Source organism: Apteryx rowi, unplaced genomic scaffold (genome assembly GCF_003343035.1).
Source record: "Apteryx rowi isolate R43461 unplaced genomic scaffold, aptRow1 scaffold_42, whole genome shotgun sequence".
NCBI classification, from domain to species: Eukaryota; Metazoa; Chordata; class Aves; order Apterygiformes; family Apterygidae; genus Apteryx; species Apteryx rowi.
In genome coordinates this window covers 1,590,229-1,607,536 of record NW_020450665.1, presented here as the reverse complement: position 1 = coordinate 1,607,536, position 17,308 = coordinate 1,590,229, and the positions used below count along the sequence as shown (strand labels likewise).

At 39.6% G+C, this 17,308-nt stretch overlaps 1 protein-coding gene across 1 annotated transcript in view; it reads left to right on the top strand.

Annotated features, from left to right (window-relative positions):
• Positions 1-2,994, top strand: part of ROBO2 (roundabout guidance receptor 2) — a 427,700-nt gene extending 424,706 nt beyond the window's left edge. Inside the window, exons 29-30 of the mRNA XM_026075995.1 lie at positions 1,050-1,250; positions 2,310-2,994. Coding sequence (XP_025931780.1) covers positions 1,050-1,250; positions 2,310-2,311 — 203 coding nt within the window. The 3' untranslated portion in view covers positions 2,312-2,994. The remainder of the gene's footprint in view (positions 1-1,049; positions 1,251-2,309) is intronic.
• The last annotated feature ends 14,314 nt before the right edge of the window (positions 2,995-17,308 follow it).

Sequence of the window (17,308 nt, the reverse complement as noted above, 5' to 3'; positions counted from 1 at the left end):
ACAAAATAAAAAACACTTTCAGCCCATATCTTCTTTAAAAAATATAAGATTCAAGCAGGAGATATGCCACTGATTTCAGAAGGGGCAATTCTTGTGTTTAAGGTTAAGTGTGTGCTTATATTCTTTCTTGAATCAAACTATATTTAGCAATGTTTCCTTCCTCAGACTGCAAGATAGCAAAAGTGGATCATACACAGCCAAGAAATAAAATAGTGCTTCTATTCCAGTGTTAAATCAGTGCTGCTGTTTGCTTCTTAGGTTAGTGTTATTACAACAAAATCTCCTAGAAACTCTAATCAGATGTGATGTCTTGCTTTACTTGATGCTATATGAATATGCACGGACCTATGGTTTATTAGGTATTAATCCTGAACTCACAAGCACCTCATTATTACAGGTCTTCACAAAGAAAGAGGCAAAGTGAGCAAGAGTAAGCCTTTTGCTCATAATTGAAGATGAAACAAACTGTAGGAAGATTTACTCACCGCAAATATTACAGCTACTAATACTATGTATAATATACGATTTGCCAATGTAATTCACAACCAGTTAAAAAAATCTTCAGTGTTCTTCACATCCTTAGATATTACTGAGCTGCTGGAAGCTAATTAAATTAGCTGATATTGTAGTTCTTTATCCAAATTGATTGAGGTAATGTTACCATAATTTAAGCTAAAGAAAAGGAAAAGCACATTCATGTGGGCTTGAAGCAAAAATCTAATCATAGCTGCATTGTTCTGGAAATTGTATGTGCAGCTATTTTTATTAAACAATCTATGACTCATGATCTATTACTTCATAATGAATCTAGATTTTTTATAATTAATGCAAACTAACTTATGAGTTTACATAAAAGCAAGATTAAGTTCATGCTGGTTTCTTTAACTGTGGAATACAGCATAGAGATGTGTTTTTTCTTAGGTATATTTGCCATGCTATAAAGAAAAACAAGAGAGACATATCTGAAGGCAAGGAATGAGTACGAGGTCCACATCAGGATAGCTTTTTTATTCCTATTGTATTCATTTTGTTCTGCTTTGTTTTTCTAGAAGAGGCACTGGTACCTTATAGTAAACCCAGCTTCCCATCCCCTGGTGGCCACAGCTCTTCAGGAACAGCTTCTTCTAAGGGATCGACTGGACCTAGAAAAGGTGAAGTCTTGAGAGGAGGTCACCAACGCAATGCCAGTGACCTTCTTGATGTAGGCTATGTGGGATCAAACAGTCAAGGACAGTTTACTGGTGAATTATGTAAGTTTATCTCTAGCTACAGTTCAAACTCTSAAATAGACAAAAAGGGACAAATCATAGATTGAGTACGCAGGGAGTGAACTCTAGAGAGGAGAAAGTTCAATGTGATAATCATGTAAAGTTTTACCCAAGTCTTTTTGACTTCTGAGGTCTTTTTCCTGTGATGACAAACAAATGAAGTTCATCTGTTCTTGGGTCTGGAACAATTCAGATCTGTGTAAGCCATGCCAAGGCCATCTACATAGTACATCTTTAAGTATGTAAGACTAATGAAAATGGAAACATTAGGAAAATTGAAAAGAATCCTGGTGTTTTAGAATTTTCTTGGTAGTGTAATGTTCTTGGCTTGGCAATGCCATTGGTGATGGTCTCAGAGGAGTGAATAAAAAAGGGTGCTGAATCTGATGGTCACATTAGTAAGCTTATAACACCTTTTCCTAACATTCTGTTGCTCTTCCAGCAGTGTCCCTTCTTTTTGACCTCAGAGTGGGGACCTCTTTCTCAACTGTATAGCCCAGTTTCTCAGTTGCATATCCCAACATTTTCCTCAGATTCCCCAGGTCAGAGGAACTAGTTTCCAAACTGCTTTCCATTATCACTCAGTGTCTGCTAAACCTTGTATAAAACCATGTTAATACCGCATACGTGACAGTAGTACTAGGTATCAAAAGGTTTGACTCTACTGCTTGTAGTAGTGCACCAACATCATAGCTAGCTCAGGCATCCTGTTAAGTTTACTAGTAAAAACCATGTGGCAGTTGGCATGTCTGCCTCATATTTGCTGTAGTCAAACCTTCATTATCTACCTACAGTTACCTCCTAGTAGCTTGTCAGAGAGCTATTGGTCCACAAACCCCAAACTGTGCTATCTCAGATATGATGTTGGTAAGTGCTGAATTTTATGATCCATCACTTTTCATCTTAGAAACAATTAACTTCCTTCCCCCAACCTATTGCATATTCCTAATGTGCTGCAGTAATATTGCCATAGGCTTTGTTTTGTTTTCTTTTATCCTTATTACAACCTGTTTCTCTCTCTCTCTCTATTTCTCTTTATAGAGTAGTTGAGAAGACACATTGCAAGCTGCTCTGATGGACCATCAGGTCTGAACTCATGGAAGTGATGACACTAAACAGTGCAATGAACATTTTCTTTATTTATGTACTATTAAAAGAACTGTAAATGCAATGTAAAGACACACAGCCACACATATCCCACAGATACTTTACTTGTGTTCTTCTCTTTAATACACCATCCACCTTAAACTATTCCTTGCCAGGAGTATATAAAAAAGAAAAAAAAAATCACCCTCCAGGATGAAAAGGATTTCCTTCTGTATATAATTTCTTTTGTTGCATTGCTATGCAAGCTCACCTTCTTTTTAGCTATGTTCATATTCATGTCTGTTTTTATTGGTCTGTTGTACTATATGTGAATTAATAGGCTGTGGTGCCATATATTAACTTTTAATTGTGTAACTTTTATGTTTAAAGTTTGCACTGCAATTTTATTTGGTGATAAGCACAAAACTCTACTCCTCATGACATGAAGAAAAAAAAGAGACTGAATGTGTGAAGAACGTTTATGTACTGTAAGCTACTTCAGATAATGCTGGATGCAACAGAGTATATTAGGTGGTTTTCCATTGGGGTGTAGAAATGAAAGTGACAGGCAAAACTGATGTCCATGAAGACATCAGAGATAGACTTAAATCTTTTAAAAGCAAATGACATGGTTGTTCTTCCTATTTAAGAAGGGGTCAGAAGTTGGAAGTGTGGGTTTAAAGAGTGAATATGAAAATAAAAGGCAGCATAAGATGACCTCGACCCTTTCACTAGAATGATAAGCTTCTCAACTCTTAGTATCTGTTTTTAACCATCCAATGCCATTGAGTAAAGGGGAAGAAAAACAAACCTTACTACAAACAAAAGAAATTAAGGTGTTTCACTAAAGCTGTTTTTACACTGCAGTTTTGAAAGAATTACTATAATTAATTAATTTCTCCAACCCCAAATATGAGACAGAGATCTCCCAGGAGAAACAAACAATATAAACTCAAGGAATACCTAGTAAGTAGTTAAGGATGCAATTTATTATTAAGACATATTCAGGCTGCTTCCAAAAAAATGAAATATGTCAGAGTATCGTATTTCGTCTTTCCAATACATGTACAGTACAATAGAGGATAGAGCTGCACCACTGAAATTCATGACATTGTTTTGATGAGTCTCGACAAACTTTTGTGTTCTGTTACCTGAAGTCTGCAAGAGCTGAAGTTGAATCCACTAAATTTGTAGTAAAATGTTTAGTGTTTGAAAGGAAAGCAATGGTCAAATTATTTTCAGTTTGCATTAAGTACATTTCTTGCAATGCAATACATCCAAAAAATTGGATACAAACAAAGAAAATTTTTGACCTGTTTTTTAGTGAGTGGCTTTAAACCCTACTATAATGAGGAAATAGCGCATGTTTATAAAGTTTTTGAATAAACCAAACTCTGTAAGTGGACATTAGTAACAGCATCCTGTCTCATCATTAGTTTTCATGATTTTGTCCAGATCTTCTGTATCTCCCAAATCCCAATGAGTAAACTGTCAAAAATTTTGTAGAATAATATATGTGGATAGCCCACTCATTTGATGCTTAATTTAAATATTGCAACCTACAGCTTATTTCTGTTAATTATCTGACCACGAACACAAGTTTTCATTTGAATACCCTTTTCATATAACCAGTCTATGTTGTTTTATATATTGCCTTGGAGCTCACCAGTATTAAGAACACTTTTGGTAATGGCAGAATCTTAGAAAAGTAAATTACAATGCTAAATATGTGTTGCTTTTCATTTCATTAGTTTGTTCCATGATAAGATAAAACACTACAGCCATTGTCTATAACTCAGCACTACTGAATATCAGAATATGCTAGTTAACTTCCTGAAAGTCAAGATTGTTATTTAGCAGGTGACAAACCAAAAAGTCAAGAAAAGATGTATGAATTTGTTTATATATGTGACCAATGAATACATGTAATTTTCCTGCTTGTTAAATCTTAATAGTTAAAACCATTACTTGAAAATGTGCAAAAATGTTCAAGCAAGATAAAGAAGGCATCATATATATACATATATATGTGTATGTGTGTATATATATATATATGTTTTTTATTTTGGTATTATCATATGAAGAGAAAATTATTCAGGGTCTGATTCAAATAGAATTCTCTGGAAAATGTTTAACTAAGTCACCAGTAGATTCTTTTTCTTTTAATTTGAAAGCTTGTGCTGAGCTTTGGTGGAACACCTTACTCACTATAGTCTAAAATTCAGTATCATTAGAAGTTGACAAAACCGTCCCAATTACTTTCAAATATGTGTTTTATCTCTTCCACTGGAAAGTAAGTGTGTGTCAGTATTAAAGCTGTGCAGTACCATGATATTCACTAACTTGTCCATCTGCTTCTGTACATTTTTGTTCATTAATAATTTGCTTACAATATTACATAAGGTGTTGTTGTGTATCGCAAAGTGTCTCCATTATCTTACAGGTGATGTCTCTCCTTTTTTTCTCTCTCTCTTTTCTATACAGTGTACTTCCAATGAACCACAGTACATATTTTTTAAAATGCCATTTAATTTACTATTTTAAAAGAAGTATTCTTTTTTTTTAAAAAAAATGGAAAACATTTATTGTGAATAATGTGTTTAAAGAAAAGGGATGTTGTGGCGGCACTTAGAATTGTTTTCTAATTTGTTTTTTTTTAAAAAACTGTTTATGGGCTACAGTTTGTTCACGGAAAAGTATGACCTCTTAATGTGTTTCATTGGTATTGTTAGTGCAGCAAAGTTTAATTGGCATAAAAAGTTGGTTAATAGTACTGTTGAAGTGTGTATTGTATATTTACTGGGGAAAAATAAAACATATTCACATTTCAAATCTATGTTAAAAGCCCTTGAGTAAGGAGTCAATATGTGAAAAGTGTAACCTAATGTAAACTGGGAACAATCAGGCAATAATAACATAGACTGAGCTATAATCATCACTGTCCACTTACAGGTAACAAGGATCATTTTATACCCTGGTTTTTGAACTAAACTGATAGCTATCTTATAAATAGGCCAGTGGTAAACATTGCCTGTCATAGGGATTTCTGTTTAAGGTCCTCTCTATATTGGAAATAGTTGTACCAATGTAATTACACTGATACAGCTATTCTAGTGATACCTCCTCCTTTTATAGTTGTGCTATATCAATGTATGGAAAGGACTGCAAGTGCATGGCTTACTTAGCTTAAAACCTATAAAGTAGTGCACCTGTAAAAATCCTGTGTTCAGTGGGTTTCAACCTTTTGAACTGGGGTTTTGCAYTGGTGGAGCTACAGCCAGCCCAGTAAAGAATATCCCTGGGATGTATAGATAGATCCTAGGTCAATTTTTCTCAATTTTGCACTGAATATATACTCAATTTTAAATGCAGGAGGGCTAAAGGATGAAATAGTAAACTGTCACATGTGCTTCAGTGGTGTATTGCTGTATGGGCAGCCATTTCAGTGATGCAAGCAACAGACATTTATTTTTTGTTATTTAATATCTCTCCAGTCCTGATCAAAGTCAGTTAATCTTTTGAGTATCTTCTGGTTGTCACCTCTAATACAACAGAAACACCATTCCTTGGAAAAAGTATGAAAAAAAGGAGCATGGAATGTTTTTAGTGTATTGGTTTAACTATACCCCAAGGTAAAAGAAAGATATGACTGTTTAAAATAATCATGTGCTGGCTTACGCTTACCTTGGCCTGTACATCGCCAGCTAGGAGAAGAGCTGTGTAGTAAAGCTGGGAAAGAGTCCTCACAATTGACAGCGGAAAGGTAGTCAGGTTGGGGGAGATTCTGGCAGGAACTATTATTATTATTCTTTTTTTTTTAACCTCCTTTGGCTTTTCTAGGAATTATGCATTGTTTGGTTTTTTTATAATTAATGGCCTTGTGGAAATTTAGCAGGGGTACTAGAAGGGAAAAAGGTGACCTTCTTTTATAAAGATGGTGGGGGGGAACTTATTTGCTGAGAGGAGGATTTTTTTTTTTAATTTTTTAATTTTTAACACATTATGTTTTGTTCCATCTATCTGGAACACGTTAGTTAAAAATAAATTATTTTTGAAAACCATGTGGGCAATGGACAATTCATTTAGGATGTATATTCAAATAGCAGGAAACACAGCAAACAATAATAATTAAAAAGGCACCTGTGCACCACCTTAAAATCAGCCAGATCCACAACAGTTTCACATGTACTTCTGAACTGTTGATGTATGCATAGATTTCATTGCTTTCCCTTTCCATACCGAAATAATTTTTTAAAAGACCATATGAGGCCTCGATCGTCAAGGCACTAAGTCTGGTATTTAATTTCAGCTGTGTGATTAATCTGAGGCAGAGGAACTAAACTGGGTGCCGTGTGGAGGCGGTTCTGGCCCCAGCTGATCCCCCCAGCAGTGCCCTGCTGGACGTGGCCTCTGGCCCAGCAGGTTTCATGGCTCTCTTCGTCAAGTGCCTTGCAGGTCCTCGTGTACCATATGGGCAAGGTACCGAACCCCGAGCAGAGCTTTTCAAGGCAGGGAAGGTCTCCAGTGAGTTCGGCATTGCAGTGCGTCACGTACGGATGCCAGTCAGGCAGGTCTCGTGTGTGGAGACCACCCTTCCTGGTGGTTGGTGGTGGCCCCTGTCCCGCTATGGGCAGGGTGCAGGGTGCTGCCTTCCTTCCCGGAGCTGGGGCTACCAGATGAGGGAGGCAGCATGGTACTGGGGTCAGGGAAAGCTGGGCATGCTTGTAATGACTGCATACCTATACCCAGCTCATTAAAAGAGAGGTGGGGAGCGTGTCAGAGCAGTGGCCCCAACCATCGGATCTGCTCATTGCCCGCTTCTGTGCCAGATCTCTGACCCTGCCAGCCACTCTCCCCCAAAACAGCAGGTAGGTCTTAGGACCATTGAGACATCTCATGGATCCAGAGGAGGAGGAGGGCAGTGCCCGTGTATGGAGAAGGTGGGCAGCTTTGGGGGGGGGGGGGAGAGTTAGCTCTGAGCTCTAGTGTTTGGTACAAGGCTGTGCACATCACCTGGCCTTAGAAGTGGGGATTGCCCCCTTGCCTGCCCTTGACGGACTGCATAGGGTATAGCCAGGAAGACCTCAGCAGAAAGCGAAGTCCTAGAGGGCACCTCAGCATCACAGCAGCATGTGACACCTCAGGCAGTCTGGCACTGACCATCATGAATTCGGTGCCTACTTCTCACCATGGATCTTGGTGCTCAAAATTGCGTGCACTGATATTTAGACAGGTGAGGTGGTTTTTCCTCAAAAATCTTGTAAGACAATCCTCAAAAAAACCTAGGAAACAAAACATTTGAGGGAGTATCTGTTTGGAGATTTTTTATTTCCTTTTCTTGGGTTTTTTTTCTTAGCTACAATTGAAATGATCTATTTTTTTCTGAACTGCTAAAACATTTCCCTCCCCACTACCTTATTCTCCAGTATATCTCTCTTGGCTGTAAAGAAGTTACCACAGAAGAGAATAATTACATTTGTGTGCATTCTGTGTTGTAATTTTCAACAACAAGGTGCACAGTTGCATTTGGTTCAATTGATCAAAGCCAGATGGAGATTAAATGTTTGTAGGGTTTTTTTTAGAAAGGCCTGTTACCATTTGTGCAGATACTTGTCCCCCATTTATGCTGATCAGTGCATCTTTTGCCTTCAAGGATGCCATTAGTAATTCTCATTTGTGTTCAAAAGCAGGACTCCATTGTGCAGCACTTGAAGAGCCACTCGGATGCAGGTAAAGAATATAACAGCTTGAGCAAGTGCTAATTAGAACCAATTAAACTTAATTGACCTCCTTTGGCAGTAAAATGCTTAATAGAACTTGCTCTGTCCTTGCAAAATGGAGATCTTGTCTCTAAGTGTATGAGTGAAGCATAGTTTCATGTATCAGCCTGTAGTAATTATGTGGATATAACAACCAAGAAGTGGCTTGCTCCAATTTGTTTTAATAACTGAGCTCTACTGTATCAGGGCAGAGCAAGAAAAGTGTGATTTCTAGTCCAGTCTATTTAAAAACCTAATTTTTACAGAGCAAATGAGCATCCCAAGGTACTAATACTAATCTCCAGGAGTGAGCTGGCAGAAAAATAGAATCCCTTTTATAGGTAAGTAATGGTGGGAGCATAAAAAAAGGCAATTATATGGCTGTAAGTTGGAAATGGCTCTGATGCTCAGAGGCTGTGTCTAGCTTGAGTAGTAGGTGTATGCTCTGGTGTGCCTGTGTTGATGCCTTGTCGGGGTGGATGATCTGCCTGCACTGTTGCACGGCTCCCTCTGCACTTGTGATGAGGTTTCCTTCTGCAGACTTTACCCAGCAAGGGGCCAGTGGCATGCGTGCAAGGTTTGGGCTGCTATGGTGCGGGGATGCAAATAGTATGTGTGCACCAAAGCCATGGAGTCCACCAATTCAGACAAAGCCAGAAGTGTAAAAATAAAAGCAGAGAGAGGGTGAAGGATAAGGACTGGATGAATTTAAGGATGTTGGTGGTGAGTGCTAAACTACACATGCCTGGCACAAGCCCTTTTAACGCTTGTAAAGTAAAGCCTAATCGATCCAGTTTCAATGACCATGCTTTGCTGACATTTTTCCTTAGCAGGAGCAGAATGTGACTGATTTTGCTGCTAACTTGGCCTTACTATTAACAGCAATAAAGGTGTTAGTCAGGTGGGGACTTTGATGTGACCAATAACATCACTCTCCCTTCAGGGAATGTTCTTGTGCTGGCTTGTTAATGAATTTCTTTCCTAATGAGTATCATTAAAAACCCTTTGATTAGCTATTTGTGTGAATGCCCTTCCTTTTTCCTCCAAGCTGCTACTTGCACTGCACTACTGATAGCAGGCTCTTGCCGTAGGCGGAAAGCGTGCAGCTGTATTCCTTACCTCATGAATACAAGTCCAAGGCTAACTGCAGCGGCAGAGGGGGAGGGAGGGAGGGAAGAGCTCGCAGATGAGCTGAAGTTGTTTGCTACACGTGTACAACCTGAGCAGGCGCTGGCATTTGGATGGGAATGTCATTAGGGAAAATGAAGAGCAATAGGTAGTGACGGTGAAGCATGTAACAATAATGCGCATACGCCTTAAGTGCCAACAGGCAAAGAAACAAATAAAGCCATAACCCGGAGTAAGGGAATGCCAGAGAATAAATGGACTGTAGCAAGCAAACAAAAAAATGCCGTGTCATTAAATGTAACAAAGTCTGGAAAACAAAATTAAAACAAAACAAGGCATTTTACATCCAAGACCCCTTAATGAGGTATTGATGGTGTAGAAATCGCCTACTCCTATACAAGACAAAAGGAAGGCTGAGATGCACAAAAGCCATTAGGAAACAGATTTGGCTATCTCAGGTTTAATAGAAAGAGATGTGGCATAGCAGAGCACAATTAATCACCAATTGCCTGAAACACTTTCTTCTCCTGAACTACTGCACACCTTTCTTCCCCCCCCCCCATTTTAAAATGACAGTCATTTGATCCAGTTTGTATTTAAAATAAATCTCTTTTCCATCCTCCCCTGCACCCCCTGCATTGTCCCAGTGAATTGCAGATTTTGATAAACAGACCTTTTGCATATACTCTGGCATCTCAAGTTTAAAGCTAGCTTCAGCCTACCCACCTCCTTCTTCCCTCTCTGCTTTTTTCCCATCACGCATAAGCTTCATCTGCATATTTTCTACCTTGTTGTTAGGCATATAATGAGGCTTTTCTATTTTCGTCTTTCTTTGCCCAGAAAGCTGTCTTAGACTCGTCATGCTAAGAGATTTATACAAGTTCAGCTTTATGCTTGATGCATGTGGAATATGAGGTTTAAGTTTAAACTAGGTCATGGGCTGCCTTTAGAGCATTTTTAGCAAGCAAGAGCCATTGATAAGGCTAGATTTGAGTGTTTCAACCCTGTACACTGAGAAATTCAGTGTGAATGATCACAGTTGCAGCAGAATTAAGGCCATGTGCAACAATTGTCTGTGATTCTTTGAGTCAATGTGAATGTATTAGTAGCAGCAGAGAAATGTACCTTAAAACATCTAAAATAGTAAGTAAGTAACTCTTAGTAGTGACAACCTGGTAGTAAATCTTGGCTTTGGTGAAATCTTTGGTAAAACTTTAGCCTTTTCTTTAATTAAGATAAGGTGTCAGAGTTTCCAGGGTAATTTCTGTAGTGTAGTAGCATATTTTTGCTCATCAAAAGACTGGCTTTCTATTTTGTGTACCTTATAGCCATGGGACATTCAGACATATTCTAATTTCCTGTACATGAATGTTTGCATATGAAAAACCCCATTTCCAAACATGGACACTTGAATTGTCTTCTGTCCTAGTCCATCTGTGCTTTTGGATCTTTTTGGAGTGACCCAAATCCCAGGTATTTTCTCAAGCACTTGATCACTAGCTAAAAATATTCAAAGAACCCCTTTCCCATATTTCTGTTTTTTTCATCGTCTTTCATAGCCCAAGAAAGAGAACAGGTAGCAGGTTCAGCTTTTGATTGCTGCCATGTTGCAGTTTGGATTTCACTGAAGCATCTAGGGTGCTTGACTTTCATAGAAACTAATGGTAATTCCATACCTAAAATACCATTAAATGCCTGAGTAGTCTGGAAGAGGACCAGACTTCCCAGAGTTCAGGTAAGCCTCAACCCTTGTACTTTAACTGAGGGCAAAACCTTTTAGTGCCTATGCTACTACTACTTCTTTAGCTATGTCGTACAATTACAGCATTTTGTAATACCCCTGGTACTGCTGCCCCAGTGATGAAGCTTCACTTTGAAACTAAGTTGCTCCAATCTGAAACTGCTACTTGGACCAATATATGCGCTTGGTGGGACAATTCATCTTACATGCTTTTCTAGCAGTAGAAGCACCATAGCAAAAATTGTTGGTAAGAGCCAGGATGCTTTCCTTCTGTCTTGTCCTGTAATGCTCCTGGTAAACTCTGTGTCTTTTTCTGCATAGTTCAGGTTTTCTCTGCTTGGCACAAACTGAGAAAAGATTGGTGGGTCTTTGTGCCAGTGACATCCCTGGCACCCAGGGCCTCACCGGATATGCTCAGTCCTGGAGCAGACTCGGGGCAGGGGAGGAGGGCATGAAGAAGAAAAGAAAAAGAAGGGGAAGAAAAAGCATATGTGCAACCATTTGGGAACAGTTTTCAGGAGAAAAAAAATCCTCTATTTTTCCAGCCAATTCTGTGGCACACTGCAGATCAGATACAAAGAAATAATGCTCTTGCCTGCTCTCCATTTTTATTTAGTTTTGGATAAATGTAGGTAGCTGTCACAGAAAAGGAGATTATGGTAAAAACAATGTTAACTGCCAGCACAGTGGGGCAGTTCTCAGTGCAGGCCTCTGACCATCAATATTAGGATGTGTCAATAAATTGATTATCGTTAGTACACTGTTCTTAGTGCTGACAATAATAATGACAGAACGCTCTTAATTGGTCCCATGAAACAAAAATGAGACACAAAATTCTCCCCTCTTCTACAGTGAACGGTTGCTTTTCTCTCTCAAACACTCAATATTAACATGGTAGTCTTGGGGGTGTTCTGAAGCATCTTATGCTCTTCACTGTCTTAAATCCATTTATTAAACTGAATGCTGTTGTGCATGAGGCTGACATTTGGTGATTCACAGTTTCTAATAGCTGCAGGGTGCTCATTTTTGGAAGCAGTTTTATGATGCTACAAAATGTCTTCTCTGCTTTTGCTGGCACATGTCATACCATATAGCCGAAGCAGAGCTGTCAGGACAGCATGTCTCTATTTAGCAGACCATTGTTTGTCATCGAACTGATATTCTTGGAGGTTTTTCAGCTTTAGCATTGTTGCCAATGGTTAAATTTCAAAGCTTCATAAATGACTATGCACAGGAAGATTAATCCAGCTGGCAAACTAACTACTTCTAAGATTTTCGTAAAAGTCATCAATAGAGGAGCCAATAATTTTCACTCTCTGGTGAAGTCTTCATTATGGAGCATCTGAAACCTTGTTATAATGTGAATGACTTTGACATTATATCTGCAGTTATGTGCTTGCACTTCTAATAGCACTCAAAGAAAGAGAATTTATCACCAGTAAGAGCCTCTGAAAGTACAGTAACTTAATTTTCCTCTGCATTCATACAGTGTATAGGTTTAGTAAGGGTCTCTCCTGTTATTTACAATGTCTTTGTCAGATTCTTTTTATTTTAATTCCCTGGTATATAAAACCTGGTGAATGTCAGCACTTATAAAGATCAGCTTTCAATAAACACAATCTACAAGGATGTGAGTCTTGTAGGACACAAAGAGTAGGTCACTCCATAATGAGCAACTGCGAAGGGAGAACAGGTTAGCTCAAAACACTTTGTGTTTGTCAGATTTAATTTAAGGTTTTGACTGTGTGCAGACTCAGAAACAATCATCACAGGTGGTCTAGACATGGTAAAAAGAACTGCAATGAATAAAAAGACTGTTGTGCTATAATAGTATCCTAACACCTGAAGCAGCCATGGTAGCTGTTGTTTCATCATTCTTCAACATTGATTTTATCATTCTGAAATGAAATTATTACAACTTTGACCTGCTAGTGGATCCTGTGATATTGAAGAAGCACTAATAACATATTTGTTTGTCTTTGTTCCTCCTCTTTCTCACCCTGTCCCCCTGCAATAGACTCAGGTTCTTCTTATTTGAGATGTAGCCCATTATCAGCATGACCCTGCTGATAAAGCACTCCTGGATGACTGCAATGTTTAAAAAAAAAAAGGGGGGGGGGGCTTCCTTTGGACAACTCTGCTAAAAGAAGATATTCCTCTTTTTCCTCTTAATAGAATTTTTGTCAGTCTTTACTGATCTCCAGAAAGAAATGTCTTATTCAAAAAAACAAATTAAGATTTGCCTAAGAGAAACATGTTGATAGAGGCTTTAATTCCCTATCAGAGAGGATCTGATCCTGATCCTTTCATATACTTTAAGTACAACCTTACCTACAGAAGTCCCCCAAAAAGATTTGCTGTTACTCAGCGTACAATCTCTGCTCCACACTGCTCTCACAAGACATGTAGACCTTTCTTCTTCATGTCTTTCATTTTTCACAGAGCTACTCTTAAAGTCTTTAAGACCTACAATCTTCCCTCTAATATTTGTTATATATTCTTATTTCTGCACTAGCTTTACTATTCTTAATTTCTCAACCCTCAGTTTTCCTATGTTTTTCTCCTGAGGGCATGATTTTGTTCTTTGAGCCCTTTCTACAGATCACACATGGCTTCCTTGTTGCTTGGAGAGGGCCAAAGTGCTCACCCTGCCCCAGCATAATCATTTACAGATTGCCCATACTTATGTACATGTTAAGATAGCTGTTGCTGCTTTTATAGGCCTATCTTGAGCATGTGTTCAGATGTTCCTGTGTGACATGAAAAAAACTGACCAAATAATAAAACTTTAACTTTGAGAAGATTTTTCACATCTCCTAGTCAGGCCTGGTTCCCTCTGTGACATGCTATATTTACGCATGTGTGCAGTAGCTTTGAACAGTTTAATGTTTGCTCTTCCAAAATTTTCCTTCAGTTGCAAAAGTTATTGATGTTGATTAGATCTGGAAATACAATAAACAACTTCAGTATCTCTAAGCTTGCATCTGCTTTGCCAGTCAGTGATTTGGAATGGTTTCAATTCAAAACAACTAGTCAGGGAGAGACAGAACCTAGCAGGCTTCCTCATTCAGCTATAGCCGTAAATCATCATACAGCCTGGCATTGACAAATTGGTCTTGGCCTAGAGCATCCGGGAGCTTTGTGAGAAACCTGGCTAGAGTAGGGCTATAACATTAACAGTCAGCACCCTGGGATATGCTTTCAAACTTCTGGATGGAGATGAATATGTAAACAATATGCTTTGTGGGCAAATTTCTAGGGAAATCTATTGATATTTTAAATTTACCTTCAATTATTTTTCTCAGAATTTTCTTTCAGTTCAGTCGCTATCTTTGTTTTCCAAATGAGCATGAGCAAGGTGGATCTAGGATGATAATCAGGCTTGTCTGTCAGGAGTGATATGAGAAAAATAGCAGGCCAGTTGCAATTTAGTGCACAAAATATTGGTGTTAAAGGATAGTCGGTTCATCAAACTTTATTGAAAATGATCAGGATTTCCAGTGGTAATTTAGACTAGTAGCTGGAAAACAGTTCTAATCGGACTCAGAGGCTGAGTAGCTGTCACATATGGTAAATCTCTACAGAGACTCTGAAAATAGACTGAAAATTAATGAGCTTTTAGTTTCAAGACTGATGTCTCTTGAATACTTCTTCTATTTTCTCTAAGATTTTCCACTTCTCCTCCCTGTCCCTGCCAACTTACCCATTCCTTGCTACAAATTCCTTATCTCAAAGAGTCATTGAATCACTTTTCTGTACGTATGCCTCTGTGTATAATAGAGCTTAAATTGAATGTTTTAAACATTTCAGTATCTTAATCTGCCAGGAAGTGATTGGCATAACTGGGGAAACGGTGGGGGGCAATGACCCCAGTATGTTATTCTGTGAAAAAATAGCATTAACTTTGCATGCAAATACACATTTCTTATTAATAACTGTCAATGAGATGCTGCTTCCTGAACTTTATGATGTTTCTACTAGCTGCTGCTTCTCCTCTTTTCACTTTAGCTTTTGTGCTGATTCTTTGCTCCATCTTCCAATGTTTACTTCTATCTCTGTTTTTTTTTTCTTTTTCTAACTTGCGTCTTTCTGCTTTTCCTATTCTGCCTCCTCTCTAATACTCTTTTTCTCTGCTTTGTCTAGGATTTCCAGCTCTCAGGCTACTCTCCAACACCAGCCTTTCACTGTCTGATTTTCCAAATCACTCTTTCCTCCATCTGCATTGCTAATGTGAAATTCACTATTTTAAATATAAGTCATTCTAATCTGTGAATAGCTGCATCTCTGAGGATGCATATGGCACACTAGATGCCTCCGGAAAAATGAGTCAAATTCACTTGACTGTTAGCCCTGTTTTATCGTGGACCAGATTTCTTCTTCTTACAAAATGTTATAGGATTGTCTACACCTATATATAGTGTGTAAATATCAGGGAGGAAGTAACAATTTCCTACAAACACACTAGTTCAAATCAGGGGTGGAGGGTAGAGGAAGTTGGCAATACCTATTTCTTTTTCATGATCTCAATGGTGCTGTTCCAGAAAGATTTAGAACTGCTTATAAAGCTATTGGTTGGGTGCTGTAAGATGAGAGTACAGTAAAATATTGTTCTTTTTCCTCATTAAAGTATTATGGGTCCAGTTTGACATAAAATCCATAAAACATATGGATTTGGAGAACTTGGAATCATTAATAACACAATGGCTTGTTTGTGGAATAAATATAAGAGAAAGATGAAGTGGAAATTAAATGTAATTGAAAAGGAAGTGAATTTTTACAAAGGTAATATACCTTACCAGTGTGGTTGAATCTACTGGTTTAACTGCGAAGCAGAAGAGATTAGGATCGTTTAATAATGCAGATGCAGGTGATCTCCGGGAGGCCTGGGCTGGCAGTCAGCTCTCCTGCAGGATGCGTGCTGCCATTGATGAGTTGTGTCGTCAGGTAAGGGAGTCACAGGAGGAGGTCAGTAGGCTGCACAGCATCCGAGAAGATGAGCAAGAGATAGACAGGGTATTCTCGGAGACTGTGCAGCTTCAGGAGTCCCAACCCCCCACAGCAGTGGAGTTGCCGGAGGGCTCTGTGCCGTGTGAAACGGTACATCATAACACCGTAGAAGAAGGCTGGAAGCTGGTCACTGCTTGTGGGAGGAGAAAGGCTCCTAGTCCTCCCGAAGACTTGCAGCTGAAGAACAGGTTTAGTGCCCTCCAGGATGAGGAGGAGATGGGCATGGCTGCAAGGGGAGTAACTGGGACAACAGACCCTGTGCCCTGCCGGAACACCCGGAAGAAGCAGCGGGTGATTGTTGTGGGGAACTCCCTGCTGCAGGGGATGGAGGCACCTGTCTGCCGACCTGACCTCTTGTCTAGAGAGGTTTGTTGCCTACCAGAGACTCAAGTATGAGATGTCTTACAAAGACTCCCAAGGCTTGTCCGCACTTCAGACTATTACCCTCTGCTGCTCTTCCATGTGGGCGCCAATGACACCAAGGGCAAACTGGAGACCATCAAGCAGGATTTTAGAGCTYTGGGGATGGCGGTCAAGGGTCTGGGAGCCCAGGTCATCTTCTCCTCAATCCTGCCAGTGAGGGGGATGGATGAGAGGAGGAGACAGACTTTCCAAGTTAACGACTGGCTGCRCCGCTGGTGTTGGCAACAGGGTTTTGGTTTCTACGACCATGGGACCCTGTTTGAAGATCGACAACTGATGGCAAGAGATGGGATCCGCCTCATGAAGCAGGGCACACATGTCTTTGCCAACAGGTTGGCCAACCTGGTAAGGAGGGCTTTAAACTAGGAAAGATGGGGGAAGGGGAGAGTTATAGTGCCAGGGTAGCTGGCAAAAGACAGCTCAAGTCGGGATGCCTCCAGCAGGTGAATGCAGCTGGGGAAGCACGCATGGGATGTGGCTATGGAGGATCCTCTTGTATCCCTCCTGGGAAACCTGCATGCTCGATCACCTCTCTGAAATGCCTGTACACCAATGCACGCAGCATGGGGAACAAACAGGAAGAACTAGAGATVTGTGTGCGGTCGCAGGGCCATGATCTCATTGCCATTACAGAGACATGGTGGCATAGCTCGCATGACTGGAATGCCGTCATGGATGGCTACATGCTTTTTAGGAAAGACAGGCCAGGAAAGCGAGGTGGTGGAGTTGCTCTTTATGTGAGAGAGCAACTGGAAYGTATTGAGCTGTGCCTAGGGGTGGATGAAGAGCGAGACGAGAGCTTATGGGTAAGGATTAAAGGGCAGGCTAGCATGGGTGACACTGTTGTGGGTGTTTACTACAGGCCACCTGATCAGGAAGATGAAGTTGATGAGGCC